At 34.3% G+C, this 16,830-nt stretch overlaps 1 protein-coding gene across 1 annotated transcript; it reads left to right on the top strand.

Annotated features, from left to right (window-relative positions):
- The first annotated feature begins 11,697 nt into the window (after positions 1-11,697).
- LOC104115802 (SWI/SNF complex subunit SWI3B) lies at positions 11,698-15,343 on the top strand. Its single transcript, XM_009626510.4, has 6 exons — positions 11,698-12,116; positions 12,226-12,659; positions 12,967-13,338; positions 13,779-13,917; positions 14,658-14,782; positions 14,902-15,343. Exons 1-6 carry the CDS (start codon positions 11,774-11,776, stop codon positions 15,091-15,093), a joined length of 1,605 nt encoding a protein of 534 aa, XP_009624805.1. The 5' UTR covers positions 11,698-11,773; the 3' UTR covers positions 15,094-15,343.
- Positions 15,344-16,830: the final 1,487 nt, after the last annotated feature.

Below are 16,830 nucleotides of genomic sequence, written 5' to 3'. Positions count from 1 at the left end.
TATTCTGCTGAGTCAAAAACTGTAAAATATCTTATTTTTACCATAACATTTCGCAATCAACCTTTTATTTCGTTGATCAACATATTTATTTCTGCTAGCTAAGATAACTTTTAAATTTTTATCATACAATTTGTACAAATTGCGTTTTAATCTATTGATAGAAATATTTTCTCTATTAAATGCACTACTATTACAATTGGGATTGATAACCAAGTATTCTGGAATAACCAAATCATCTTTTATTAGATGTTCTTCTTCGTTTCTGACATGAACCAAGAAGTTACTGAATATTGGATCTGCTCTTACTTTATATTTCTTGTCAGTTGAATCTTTTTCATTTGAGGCCATAAGTATAATTTTGGCAAGCTAGTTTTTACAGTCTCTGCTTTCGTCGATTTTGTAATTATTGATAGTACTTGACAGAAATCACCTTCCAAGCCATTAGTTTTTCACCAAATGGTTCATTGGTATTCAATATATCTCCAGGGACAATTGTTTCGATCATTTAACACTTAGCCATAAGCGCTTCATCCCATATTATCAATTTTGCTTTCCTTATAAATTTAGCATTGTTGCTCTGTTTTGATATATTTGTGATGGTTATTTCAGTTGTATGAAGAGGTATATCAAATCTAAAGTGAGTGACCTCATAATAAAATCGTTGCTGGTACAGCATTTGTTATTATTGCTAACAGTATCATGCCTCTTGATTCTACATTTGCAAGTAATGCATGACATAGAAATATTATTTTGATTCCGCCGGAGGCATCTACAAAGGATAATCCCACTATAAGAGTCGACTCTTTATAATATAGTCTTGAAAGCTTATTCGTATTCAGGATTTAGCTTTGATTGTGCTTCAACATACACTTGTATGGTCGTTTGATTCTTAATACTATAATGACATTTTTTACTTTGTGTTCTAATTATTTTAATCTCTAACACTCTTTTTATGGAATAAATTTATGTACCCTAAGATTTTTCTTAACTTGAAAAATAATTTTACTCATATGATAAATTTAAAAAATAATTGTTGGATTCTCTTGTTAAATAATTAATTGAAAGATTTAATTATTTGGTCTTAACACAAAAAATAATTTATTTTATGTTGATTCAGATTCTTAATATTAGTTCATCTCTTGTTTTGAAGATTTAATCTTAATTATAATTTATCCACCATAAATTTTCTTTTCAAAGAGTAAAAATATCGATCTGACATTCCACTTTTAAATCTTTATGTTTGCAGAATCATTGGTGGTATTGACTCTTACCAACTATTTTTCTTTCTGTTTCTCACATATTTATATTTTTAAATATTTTCTTAGTTGTTGTTTAATAATTGGGTATATTTTTTAATATTACACAAAATATTGATTAAAATATATATTATTTGAGTAGGAAAACAGTTCAAATATAATATAAAAATATATTATGGGGGTATTTTTTCTCAATTTCAATGGTTTATGCAGTCCATTTAATATTACTTTTATTTTCTCTTAGTATTCGATATTATGGAATGGTATTGTACTGTCAATATGGAGGATTCTTATAAAATTAATTTTATTAAACCTTCCTATATATTTTTAATAAGAATTAACAGATAAAATTTATTAATTGTAATATATTAAATATTAAAAAATGAACATAGAAGGTCTTGTAGTAAAAACAAAACATGTTGTTTTAGTTATGTTCTTTCGCTATGAGTTCTTCTATTTAATATTTTAGGACTATTTTGGTCTATCAATATTATATTCGTGCTTTTATAATAATATAGGCTCACCTTTTTCTAAATGAATTTGGACAATATAATACATTATCAAATTAAATTAGTAATTACACATTATAATACATTTTCAAATTAAATTAGTAATATAAATTTTTAAGAAGTATATCCTAAAAGTAATAGGATTACAAGACTAAAAATATGTCTCTATCTCGAAAGTAATTATACTAATAGGAAACCTAACGTGTTCCTAAAGGTATTAGATTTACATTCTAAAATGTAGTATTAATATGTCTATGCTCTAAATTAATTATACTAATAGAATTCCTAAAGATAATCAGTTAGGATTCCTAACTTGTAGTATTATATCCTAAAACTAATAGGATTACAAATGTCTAGAATTCCTGTTATCTCCTTTTATTGTGAGTTATTATGCTTAATATTATAAGGTTATTTTCATAAACCGACATTATATTCATACTTTTATAATAATATAGAAGATTATTTTTTGTTTTTCACTTTTCATTAAAATTATTTGAACTTGGACTAATATCTAAAAATATATATTTTTGGTCATATTGATATTTGCAGAATTGTAACTTGTAGTGTTTTTTGTATAGTTTTTTTAATATTTTAATTTTAGTTTTAATTTATTTAGTCGAAAATAGAAACATGACAACTAAAAAGGATACAGCTTTGTCAAATTATATTTTTGTTACTGAAAATAGTTTGTAAGATCCGATGGTGGCACGAATAAGTTGTTAGAAGACTACTGATTATGTCCATAGAGCTATGATACCTGACGAGTGCAAAATACAACATGGAATTAATGCTCGCTAGCTAAAGATAGCATAGTTATAATTATCGTCTCTACATGGATTGGATTTAAATAATGTTCAATTAATTTCTAGCTTAACGCTATCCAGGATGATTAACATGTGGGTTGGGATGATTAATAACTAAAATTAACTATGAAACTAAAACAATTAACAATTGATCACTGGAAGACAAGAGTTGAGCAACACTGAAATATCAATGGGAGAAATAAGGGTCATGACATGATAGGTGCAAGATAGCTATTTGGGATCCAACTCTAGTTCAATTCACTCTAATGTTCTAATGATTCTCACGAATTCACTCGATGGTTAGTTCAAACGTGTAGTCAAGACTCCTCTCTCGATTAAATCTTAACTCTACGAGATAAATTAATATAAGCACTATGAAGGTATGCAAGCATGCGTTGATGGATTAGTCTTTAGAAAAATGTCTCTCGGATATTCTCCTAACTTAGTTTAATCAACAATTCAACAAGCTCTTTCGATTACTTAAGAGAATCACTTAATTAAATCAAATAAAATAATATAAAGATAATCACCAAAATATTCCTCTTTCGATTAAATAAACCGGTGAATGAAGTTGCAACAATTCAAAACTCCATAAACGAATTCAAGCAAGAACTAGAGTTAAAATCCACAAGTATTTATCAAAATATATCCGTCAAACCCTAAGGAAAACTACTCCATATTCATGGAGAAATTCATCACAAATATAATTAAATAGTAAGAAAGCATCAATCTAACATTACAATCCAAACTCCTATATTGAATTGATGGAAAGATGATGAAATCTTGTGTCTTGTAGCCTCCAATGCTCTCCCAAAGCTTTCGAAGTTAAAAGGCCTCTAAAAATCATGTTTTTGGTGTATTTATATCATATAAGAACGGGCCCGGACGAAATTATCCTTTCCTAGCCGAAGTAAGAGAAATACTCTGTAAAAATTGCACATGCGCGATGCCCCATGCGGTGCGCCTGTGGAGAAGTTCAAAGAGTTAATTTTTACACTCTGCAGGAATTTTGCACTGGCGCCCCGCGCCCCGCAACGCATGGCGCGGCGTGGTATTGCAATTTTCTCAGAATAATTTTTGTTTTCTCACTTTTTGACATCCAGACTTGGTAATCGCCTCGAACGTGATCCCGACTTGATTTCTTGGGCTTTTACTCAGATTTCAAAGCTCCAACTTGTTCAAATTAGCTCCAAACTGTCTTAATAGCTCGGAATCATTTCCTGCAAGGCATAAAACACATAATAAGCGTAAATCACCATTATTTAAGCTCAACCCCAAGTAAAATGCAGTGATTAGAGTGAAAACTATGACTAAAATACGGGTTTCTAGCCTACCATCAATACCCTACTTTGGGACTGTATTATAACGTGGAATGGAGTAATTGGAGTAAAATCTCCTCAATTTTATTGACAAACGACCTTGGAATGAAAAATAAATAAGATAATTGCGTTTTTCCTTAAAAATATTAAAAAGAAAGATTTTGCTTATATAAGCACGTGTTTCAAACAATTAAATGTTTTGAGATCACTGAACCATCTACAACTAGAGCCCTGGTTAGTCATGGGTGATTTCAACACCATCCTACACGTAGAGGATTTACAACACAAACTCTATCTTATAGCACCAGTCACCAATGATGAGGTGTTTCAAGCTCTAAAGGGTATAAATGACCTAAAGGCACCAGGGTGTGATGGCTACAATGCTTTGCTCTTTAAAAGAGCTTGGCCAGTTGTTGGGGAGGACATTACTAAAGTTGTTTTGAAGTTCTTTTCATTAGGATGTATGCATGAACCTGTAAATTGCACAACTATTACTCTCATACCTAAAGTAAAGAACCCTACAAGAGTGTCGGAGTTCAGACCTATATCATGTTGCATTATACTCTACAAGTTGATCTCAAAGATTCTAACACACAGACTACAACAAGTTATGGATATGTTAGTTGATTCTAGCCAGTCTGCATTTGTGCCAGGAAGATGGATTACTAACAACATTATCACGAGTCACGAATTGGTTAAAGGGTACGGAAGGAAAGGAATCTCGCCTAGATGTATGTTGAAGATTGATATGAGGAAAGCATACGACTCAGTGGAATGGCCTTTTCTGGAGCAAATTCTTAATAGCTTAAACTTTCCGGTATTGTTTGTGAGATGGATAATGGTATGTGTTAGTACTGTATCCTACTCAGTTATCATTAATAGTGTACCTACTGCCCAATTCCAAGCAAAGAAAGGACTCATGCAAGGGGATCCTCTATCTCCATTTCTATTTGTTTTGGCTATGGAATATTTGAACAGGCGATTGAAGACATTGAGAAGGCAACCTGATTTCAATTTCCATCCGAAATGCGAGACGCTTAATATAACCCATCTTGGGTTTGCAAATGATTTGTTGTTTTTTTTGTAGAGGAGACCCTATATCTGTTAGAATGATGTTTGACTGTTTTCAAGAGTTCTCTAAAACCTCTGGTTTGTCTGCGAATGCCGATAAAAGCTCCATTTATTTTGAAAGAGTATGTAGAGAAAATCAAACTGCCATCTTGCAGACCTTGGGGTTCTTACAAGGGGAGCTGCCTTTCAGGTATTTGGGGATCCCACTAAGTACTAAAAAGACTAATGTGATGCAATTCAAACCATTGTTGGACAGGATGCTGAGCAAAATCACATCATAGACTGCAAAATTCTTATCTTATGCCGGACGAGTGTAGCTGATAAAATATGTATTATTTTCAATACAAATCTTCTGGTCGCAAGTTTTTGTCCTACCAAAGAAAGTCGTGCAATTGAATGAATCATTGTGTAGAAGGTTCCTATGGACTGGTGGGGCTGACATATCAAAGAAAGCATTAATTGTTTGGGACCGAATATGCTATCCAAAATCTGCTGGGGTCTAGGACTACTTGATATATATGCTTGGAATAGAGCTACCATATGCAAATATTTATGGAATGTGTGTGGGAAAAAGGGCAAGCTTTGGATTCGATGGGTTCATGCCTACTATATCAAACAAGGTAGGATATGGGATGCAAAGGTTGATAAAGCTTCATGGGTGGTGAAAAAATTTTTGCATACAAAAACAGTATTTGAACAAGCTAGATATACTGAAGATCAGGTAACGCAAATGACTATTTTCTCCACAAAAGAAGTGTACTGCAAGATTAGAGGGACTTCCAAAAAGTCGATTGGAAGAGACTAATTTGCAACAATCCTGGGTCACCAAGGTGGGTGTTCATCCTTTACATTGCTATCCACAAAAGACTACTCACCAAAGATAGGGTCGCGAAGTGGAGGCCTGTTGATGACTTGAAATGTCCTCTGTGCAATAATGAAGATGAATCTATTGATCATCTATTTTTCCACTGCCATTACTCTGCTACCATCAGGGACAGGATTTTGATGTGGCAAGGGATTGCTAGAAAGTCCATGGGGTGGCAGGAGGGGCTAGATTGGGTTGTGAGGTATATGTAACTCTATATAGACTGAGGTATATGTAACTCTATATAGACTGACGCTGGCTTGCTATTTATATTGTGTATAGTATGAGAGGAATATAAGACTGTTCCAGCACAAGTGGTGACCTGCTGAGATGCTGATAAGGCAAGTTATCCAATATGTTCAGTGCAGAGGCACGAGGGTACCTAGATTGAATAGGAGGTTGGATAATCTGAGTTTTTACCCTTAGTGTTGGGTAATAGTTGTCTTAGCGTGTAGATTATGTAATGATGTTTGCTGGCTTGGGGCTCAGTGGCGGACGCACATGGTAGAAAGCGGGTTCAACTAAACCCGCTTTGTCAAAAAATAATACTGTATATATGTATAAATTATGATTAAAGTTGCATAAATTTTGTATAAATATTTTATTTGAACTCACTTGACAACTACTATTTTACGACTAAAGTTATGTATTTCTAAGATTGAACCCGCTTAAGGGTGGCAAGTGGGCCGGGCCCGGTCCTAAGTGGGCTTCGCGGGCCCGGTCCTAAGTGGGCCGGTCCTAAGTGGGCCGATCCTATGCGGTCCGGTCCTAAACGGTCCCGGGTTTCGCGGGTTTATTGCTGGAACCGGCTCGGGACCGGGACCACAAACTAACGGTCCCGGGTTAAGTGGGCCGGTCCCGGGCCTAAACGGGCCCAACAGAAACTTTGTATTTTTAATTTTTTTTTTATAGAAGTTAGAGAAAAAAAATAGTAATAAAGATATATAAGCTATATTCGATTTATATACTATATATACATCTTAAAATATATATATATATATATACTATATTATATATACATATTATACATCTTAAAATATACTATATATACATCTTAAGATATACTATATATATATATATATATATATATATATATATATATATATATATAGTATAGTATAGTAGATCTTAAGATATATATACATCTTAAGATATATAAGCTATATATATATATATATATAGTAAGATGTATATATAGTATATCTTAAGATGTATACTATCGAATATGACTTATAAACTATGTATATATATTATAGTATATATATACATCTTAAGACACTATACTATATATACATAGTATATTCGATATACTCGATATACATATATATAAGCTTATATATATATACTATACTATACTATATATACATCTTAAGATATATAAGCTATATTCGATTTATATACTATATATATATATATATATACACACACACCTATATATACATAGTATATAAGTCATATTCGATATATACACAAACACACACTATACTATATATACATCTTATATACACACACACTATACTATATATACATAGTATATAAGTCATATTCGATAGTATACATCTTAAGATATATATAATATATATAGTAAGATGTATATATATTATATGTATAGTATAATATATACATCTTAAGATATATATATATACATATATATATATACACACACACACACTATACTATATATACATCTTATATACACACACACTATACTATATATACATAGTATATAAGTCATATTCGATAGTATACATCTTAAGATATATATAATATATATAGTAAGATGTATATATATTATAGTATAGTATAGTATATACTATATATACAACTTAAGATATATAAGCTATATTCGATATATTCGATATACATATATATATATAAGCTTATATATATACTATACTATACTATAATATATATACATATTACTATTTATATACTATATATACATCTTAAGATATACTATATATACATGTATATCTACTATATATATATATAGTATATCTTAAGATATATATATATCTTAAGATGTATATATAGTATAGTATATATAGTATATCTTAAGATGTATATATAGTATAGTATATATAGTATATCTTAAGATGTATATATAGTATATCGAATATAGTTTATATATCTTAAGTTGTATATATAGTATATATATACTATACTATACTATACTATAGTATATAAGCCGTATTCGATAGTATATATATAGGCTTATATATATATGTATATCGAATATAGCTTATATATCTTATGAGATGTATATATAGTATAGACTATAGTATAGTATAAATATAAACAAAAATATTGTAAAGAGATATTCAAATCAATGCGTTATATTTTTATTATAGCATTAAAAATCATGGCAATATCTTTCTTAGTCTTCCTCCCCCTATGGAATGAGCACAACAAGGTGCTAATACCACCATTGAGAAGAAAAAGAAACTAATCAAGATGTGCCAAAATACAAGTTACATATTAATTTACATGGTATCTCTTACAAATTTCATAAATCCTTCAAGGTCCGGAGGAATTTCCGTTGGTGGTGGCGGAAATGAAGCTTGGTCATCACCGCTTCCAGGCGAAGCATCATCCTCCGCAAGTTCAGCTAGCATTTCTTCGTAAGCTTCGTCTACCTCCGGTTGTGATTCAGCAAGTCCAAAATATCTTCTTTCCGAACGGATCCAATCTCTGAAAAGTACTGATTTTTCCAAGCTCTCCCTCATAGACGCTCTATAATCAACGAGTTGAAATCTTGCTTGACTGAAAACGCTCTCTGATGCTACTGTTGAAACTTGAATAGTTAAAATATCTCGGGCCATCCTTGAAAGAATCGAAAAGTATTTTTCTTTGTCCTTCCACCATTCCAAAATATTAAAGGAGCCGTCGGGATTTACTTCCTCAATTCCCTGTGACAAATAAACTTCAAGCTCATTTAGTTGTGAAAAATCACTAGTACTAGAACCTTGAGAACCCCTGAATCCTGCCCAAGCACTAAGTGCTCTTACTCCCGCAGTTCTTTTAGATGATTGAGAACTAGAAGAAGAAGAAGAATGAGTTGGAACATTTGGTCTAGCACGATCTAATGCAACTTGATAAGCATTATAAATAGTTTGAACATTTATTTTAATTGAGGCTATTGCGTTCGGAAGTTTAGACAACTCCCCATCTTCAAGTGCTAAACCATTATAAACAGTTTCATACCAAAATTGAGGACCTCCTAATTTCATAGTAGGATTTAACAATGCAGCAATACCATAAATAAGGGGAATATGGAAAAAATATTTTTTAAACTTTTTTCTCATGGAATCAATAGCAAGTTGATAAATTTTCCCACCCTCTGAAAAATAATCAAACAAATTTGCAAGTTCTGCAATATAAACTAAACAGTTGGAAATAGTAGGATAATATTGCCTAGAAAATTTATTTGTAGCAATATGGAATTTTTCTAAAAAATCTACAAGCATTTTAACATTAGCCCAATCCGCATTTGTAAGGTGCTCATCATCATCACTTACATAAGCATTAAACGTTGAGTTTATGGGGTTTCTATATTCATATACAACAACTAAACTTTCATACATGTAATTCCATCTAGTTGGACAAGGTTTAGGAACCTTTATTTCTCTTAGGCCAAATTCATCGCATCTTTTAAAATATTCTCTAAGTCTACTTCTACGGTTTGAATAAAAAAGCCAATTAAGAGCCATTTTAACCTTTTCAATTTCAACATTTAAAATTCGCATACCATCACCCATAATTAAATAGTAAATATGACAAATACATCTAACATGAAAAATATTACTAAATACCGGACTTAGTATAGTGGTAAGCAAGGCTACAGCATTTGTGCTACTAGTAGCATTATCCATTGAAGCTGATATTATTTTATCACTAATGCAAAAATATCTACAAATATCCGCAATCGTGCTAGAAATAAACTGCCCTGTGTGACATGAATTAATTATTCTATAAGCAATAATGCGCTTTTGCATTATCCAATGCTCATCAATCCAATGACTGGTAACAGTAAGGTAATCACAGTCATTACCACTTCTACCAATATCAGTTGTAATAGCAAGACGATAATTTATATGAGTAAATAAATAGTGCAAATATTGTTCATATTCATGTTTATATTTATAAATATCACTCTTTACGGTTGTGCGAGGAAAATCTTTATAAGTAAGATTATAAATTTTTCTAATATAATGCACAAAGTGGGGGTTAGAAGGAAAACTATATGGTAAGCACATAACAGTGACCATTTTTGCCAATTCTTCCCGATCTTTTTTTGGATCATAATATAAAATACCACCGGTAACAGTGTTAATTCCCGGTTGAAATTGATTTGACCTGGTACTAAGGTCAGCCTGACTAGGTGCACTTGTCCCCTCAGCCAAAGCTTTCATATGAAAATATCTAGCTTTATCTTGAGGGTGTAGCAATATGTGTCTAGTCAAACTTCCTCTCCCCCCGACTTCCAATATATTGAAAAACTAACTCTTTGCCACAAGTTTTACACTTAACCCTATTTTTTCCTCTTAGTTGAGTAAAAAATTGTCAAACAAGAGATGTTTCTGCCCGTTTAGAAGGTTGTCTAGAAAAAGTAGGGGCACTAATAGGAGGGTCAGACGGGGGACCATTTAGATTATTATTAGTTGGGTTAACTTCAGGAGCATGACTAGTGGGTGTATCATCATCTGGTTGCGTTTCATCGAAATCTATTTCTTCATCATCATTTTCATCAATAGTTGGATTATCATAAAGAGCATTCATATATTCATGGTTTAATTGTTCACCGGGTGCAATATTATGACAAAATTGACTCTCGGTAAATTGTAATAAATTATTATCGCTATCAAGAATAGGAGGTGTAGGACGGGTAACATGTTTGGGTCGGGGAGCCGGAGGAAGTGGAGGAGGAACATATTGGCCACTAGATTCACGACTCTTCGATTTTTCCTTATTTTTACTAAACATATTTTTTAAGGAATAAGCCATCTTAATTAATCAAGCAAAGTAAATAAAACAAACAAAATTATAATATTAAAACTTAAGAGTTGGAACGAGTTTACCAAATTGACGAACAACTTGTTGGAAATTGATTGTCGTTGAAGACTTCAATTCACCAACTTCACAATTGTTTCACAAATTGTAACAATAAAGTAAGCAATAGTAGCAATTATAGAAGTAAATTAGAGAGAGATTGTGATAGATTGATGATTTTGTAAGAAAAATAAAATAATGATGGGGTATTTATAGTTGAAAATAGGAAAAAAGTGTAATTATAAAAAGTTTGGGATTAAAATAAAGTTGGGGGGTTAAATGGCTATTTCAACGGCTATTTTTGACAGCCCAACTGAAAAAAAAATAGCCGTTGGGCCCACTAGGCCCGTTAAGGGACCGGGCCGGTCCCGGGCCCTGGCGGACCAAACGGGCCCAAATCATAGGACCGGCCCACGAGACCGGACCGGGCCCGCTAAAACCGGACCAAACGGTCCTGGCCCATTTACCCGCGGTCCCGAGCCGATCCCGGGCCTGGACCGGCCCATTTGCCAGCCTTAAACCCGCTTGCACAAAATTCTGGGTCCGTCACTGTTGGGCGGTATGTCTAAGTCTGTAGTTTGATTTTGATTTTGAGTTGTACATATTATGCTTGGTAAATAAAATGTTTAGTTACCAAAAAAAATGTTAAATGTGTTTGTCTAGGGAAAAAAATGTTAATTGTGTTCAATTGTACAAGACACAAGAAAATCTGTTAGTTTTATTTTTCACCAATCTGTTAATTATTGAGAAACTAAAAACACAACTTTTTTCTCAAAATAGTAATTAAAACGCAGTTTAGTATAAAACATTATAATGCCGTATATAGTAGCTGACGTGGACCGTAGTGCGTTTAATCTCGCCAAAAATACCCAGAAGCTTGCCTTAGTTCCGAAACCTGAACATGGCGGAAACCGGCGACAGCAAGTCACCGGCAGCTAATCCCAACTCTGAAACTACCTCTCCGCCACCGCCACCGCCACCACCACATCCACTTCAACAGCCACAGCATCAGCCACAGACACCGTCACAGCCACAACTACAACCACCGCCACAAACACCGTCACAGCCACAGCCAGCACCACAGCAACCTCAAACTGAACTTTTGCCCCCAAAGTGTCCCCAACAACTGGAATCCTCCCCAAACCCAACCACCCCCTCCGCCACCGATTCCAAAGACGTGACCCCCACTACCCTCTCTTCCCGCCTCACTGAGCCTGATTATATTTATATCCCCAGCTACTCCCGTAAGTCCCATCTACTCTTCAGCTACTTTTTGTTCTTAAATTTTTTCCCCATATTTAATGGATTGATTAATTAATTAATTGATTGATGTACCCCGTGTTTTTCTTTTAGGTTGGTTTTCATGGAATAGCATACATGAAAGTGAGGTTCGATTTCTTCCTGAATTTTTCGACGGAAGATCACCTTCTAAGAACCCTAGGACTTACAAATACTATAGGAATTCCATTATTCGTAGATTCAGAGAAAATCCCACTAAAAAAATAACCTTTACTGAGGCTCGCAAGACCATTATTGGTGATGTGGGTTCAATTCGTAGGGTTTTCGATTTCCTGGAGACATGGGGCTTGATTAACTACACTGCTAACTCTTCCAAATTGCTGCTCAAGTGGGAAGAAAAAGAGTCTAAGTCTACTTCTTCTGCTTCCGCAGCTCCGCAAAATGCTGATGCTAATGGAACTACTCCCACTGATTTTACTGCCCCCAGGAAGAGACTTTGCAGTGCCTGCAAATCAGCTTGCAGCATTGCCTGTTTTGTTTCTGATAAGGTGATTCCAACAATCTTCAATTGTTGTGGTGTTTGGCTTATCGTGTTTAGAAGGATTAATTTGTTATTTAACAACCTTTGGAATCAAGTTTGAATCTTTTAACTTCTCCTCGACTGGTCATGCTTAATTTTGCTCTCACTGCTCAGCTCATAGGCCATAGCTTCCTACTTTTACAGCTGGTGGTTTCAATTTTGTAAAAAAGTTTTCCCTTTTTTGGGCTTACTCGTAATTGGTAGTTTACTTAAGTGTTGCTAGGACTTGTTGCTATGGTCTAAGAGTTAGATCAACTTTGTTTGTTTAAGTGCAGTATGATTTGACTCTTTGTGCAAGATGCTATGTCCGTGGTAATTTCAGAGTCGGCATGAATACTTCAGATTTTCGGCGCGTTGAAATTAGTGAAGAAGTTAAGACAGATTGGACCGACAAAGAAACTTTGCACCTTTTAGAAGTTCTTATGCATTATGGCGATGATTGGAAGAAGGTTGCTGAGCATGTTGGTGGCAGAAGCGCAAAAGAATGTGTGGCTCGATTTGTGAAGCTTCCTTTTGGTGAGCAGTTTATGGGCCCTCCCGTATCTGCAGAAGTGGATAATGAACCTGGGTCTGAAACTATACTTCTTCCATCCAAGAGAATGCGCCTCACACCACTTGCTGATGCTAGCAACCCAATTATGGCTCAGGTACTAAGTCACATTTCTTATTACAGGAAAGTGTTTAGGACGTTAGATCAGCATGTTCTATTTAGTACCATGACCATGAATATCAGACAGAATCTGGACATCATTAAGTGATAAAAAATTTGCTTGGAATGAAAATGTTTCCTGACCAACGATTCTCTGCAAGTTCAATATAGTTGCTGAACCAACTCCAATTCTAAATGATCAAAGGAAACTTCACTTCTTATGACTTTGGAATGTTATGTAGTGCTGGAGAAAGGCTGCAGGGTTGCTTTGATTAACTTCTATTTTATGTCTCAAAGCAGTTGTTATAGGGTCCTGCTTTCTTATGGACTAAGACTCTTTTGGGGATTTCTTGAAGGGGACAAGTTGATCAAGTAGCACTTGAGTGTTATTCAAGTCAGACCTCAAATGACTCCTTTTGTTTTTGAATCTTACTGCAGGCTGCTTTCCTTTCTGCTCTAGCGGGAAAAGAGGTTGCAGAATTAGCAGCACATGCCGCTGTTACGGCTTTGTCTGATAATGGTGAGGGAATAACGAAAGGGAGTCTAGGATCTCTACCTGGTGTTTTGGAGAAGAAAGGTATCTATCACCACTTATTACTTGTTTTGGTTCTGACGAGAATCCTTGTAACTGCAAACTGTGAGATACTTGAGGCATCTTAAGAAGAATTGTCTAAAGCTTATCTGGTTACAACTCTTGGTTTTTGCAGTAGTGTTATGCTGCAAATCTGCTATGTTAACTAATTTGTCTTCTTTGTGCATTGTGGGCTGCGTTCTGTCAGGGATTTCTGACAATATTTTTGCAGTATTTAAATGCCATGGATCATGTTTACTACCATTGTTGTTTAGCTGGAATACTTCTCAGTCTCTCTATTTTGACAGGATTGGCTTTCTTTTAGAGGGAAACATTAGTGACTTTGTACACAATTAAGTTAGAGTGATTAAACTACTCCTTGAGAACATTAGTGATAATGAGACTAAGATAAGAGGCTTTTGGTGTTCCAATATTGACTATGATGTTCCAATCTCGTTTTTTTCTGAAAATCAGTCTGACTTAATCCTGTCTAGATACTCAGGACTCTAAGGCAACTTTGGGAAATTTGCGGAACTTGCAAATGAGCAGACTTTTCCTAATTGTAAAGACAATAATCTCCCTCGTAGTGATATTGTTGGCAAATGAGGCAGATTTCCATGGAACTGCAATAAAATAAAATAGTGAAAACGATGATGAAACATTCATTTTCCAATTTTACAAACAATAGATCTTCTGGATGGCTCAGTGAACTCCTGCTGTAAATGACACGGTCTTATACTATGCAGAATCGGACGGCACTTCCAATGGGATTGCCAAGGATACACTTGAAAGAGCTCTTGTTGAAGCACGGTCTCAGCTTGAGGGGGAGGCACAGGACCTAGAGAGAGCCGTCTCCGATGTGGCTATCGAGGTATATACTCATACATGAAACAATTGCTAAATATTCCAAATTCCCTTTGATGAGGTCATCGGTGATGCTCAATACTTGATCTTTGTACATCTTTGCTTTCTTGCTTCCGTGCTTTACAGGCCAAGGAGATTGAGGACAAAATTGCTCGTTTTGAGGAACGTGATTTGCAGATGGAAAAGGAGTGGCAACAGCTGATGCAGCTTAAGAACCTGATCTTCTTTGATCAGCTTACTTTGCTGCTAAATAAAGTTGGTTCTGCAAAAGCTGGAGAAACCATTGGGGAGGAGGTGATGAATGTTAAGGCAGAATGACAAATCCCCTGGTATAATATGGTCTCTTAGTTGCTTACCAACATAGTGAGATCTAGTTATTTCATATTTGTCAAATATTAGGTAGTGGCAAATTCTAAGGAATCAGAAAGCAGAATGAATTTCTTTAGCTGCTAACCCCTGTTCTTTTCTATATTTTCTGACTTACATGATGTATTCCCCTCTCCCAGTTCCCTGAGAAGCAGCAACGTTGCCTATATTAAAAGAAAACAATACAAGGGATTTAAAGTCAGCTGGTCTTGCAGAACTTGTAATTTACATTTTTTATTGCGTTTTTTTGTTCAACAGCGGAAACCAATGTATGTAATGCTATAGAGAAAATGATCAAAATGGTCCTTAATGTATAGGGGTTGGAGTGTTTTGGTCCTTGATATATACCACTTAACAGGAATAGTCCTTAATGTATATAAAAGGTGATAGCTTTGGTCCTCAACCCTAAAACTAACAATAGAAAATAAAAATTCTGTTAAATTTAACCCCAATCCCTCAGAAGCAAAACCTGGCAGACCCCTTTCCCTCTCCTCTTCTATCTTTTACCGTGTCAAGCTCTCAATAAAAAGATCCCACCCGCATCTCTTCCACCTTTTCTGTTACTACCAAAACACCCATTTAAAAAGATCCATTCATGTTTGAGAGAGGGTTTGGATTTAAGGTCGTTAATGGTGAATGAGAGAAGAGGAGGGAGTCGGGAGAGATTGGGGTGAAGTTTAACAGAATTTTTTGTTTTCTACTATTAGTTTTAGGGTTGAGGACCAAAGCTATCACCTTTTGTATACATTAAGGACTATTCCTATTAAGTGGTATATATCAAGGGCTAAAATATTCCAACCCCTATACATTAAGGATCATTTTCTCTAATGCTATACCTTCTTAGAGGATATTGTCTTTGCACTTGTTAGCTTCCTGTCCAGTTCTGCTTTTAACTCTTTTCATAATACATTGTTCTCATCCGTACCTTATTAATTTACAACATTTGCAGATAGGGATGGCAAGCGGTCGGGGACGGGTTCTCTCGTAACCCGTAAAATTTCAACCCGCCCCGCCCCGTATAGCTCTTTTAACCCGTATCCATCCGCCCCGCACCACACCCGCCCTGCACCGCCCCGCAACTTTTTTAGTTATATGAAAAATGAGTATTTAAACTCATGCGAAATTTGCTCACTTGCTTAAAAAAAAATTCTTAAGCAATCTTACAGCGACATTCTTACACCCACATTCACCTCATCAAATTGCATTCACACAATTCTTTTTTTGGGCAACTTTCTTTTTCCTTTTTTACTTGTAGCTGACAAATTCAAACGAGGTAGTTGACGAAGAGATGGATCCGATCATGAAGCTTACCGCTTCATTTCTTTTTGTATCTTCATTTTAATTTGTAATTTTAAATTTTTGTATTATTCTTCATTGATATTTGTTATTTCCATGGATATTATGGAAAGAAGTTGAATGCCATCAGACGACTTTATAAATATATGAATCCAATTATCTTTTTTCTGAAAAGCCTTTTTGTTCAGAATATTAAAATATGATTTACAAATATTTGAAATAATAAATAAAAAAATGTGTCATAAGCTAATTGTGAAATTTTCTTTATAAATGCCCGAATAATTTTGCGTTAATTGATGAACAATATTCTTATAATTTTGTGAAAAATGAGTATTTAAACTCACACCCGCACCCGCAAAAAATTAAGTTTCTTTTAGTTTAACCCGCCCCGCA

The sequence above is a fragment of the Nicotiana tomentosiformis genome, chromosome 4 (assembly GCF_000390325.3).
Source record: "Nicotiana tomentosiformis chromosome 4, ASM39032v3, whole genome shotgun sequence".
In the NCBI taxonomy this organism is placed as follows: domain Eukaryota; kingdom Viridiplantae; phylum Streptophyta; class Magnoliopsida; order Solanales; family Solanaceae; genus Nicotiana; species Nicotiana tomentosiformis.
This window is presented reverse-complemented; position numbering and strand designations above follow the sequence as displayed.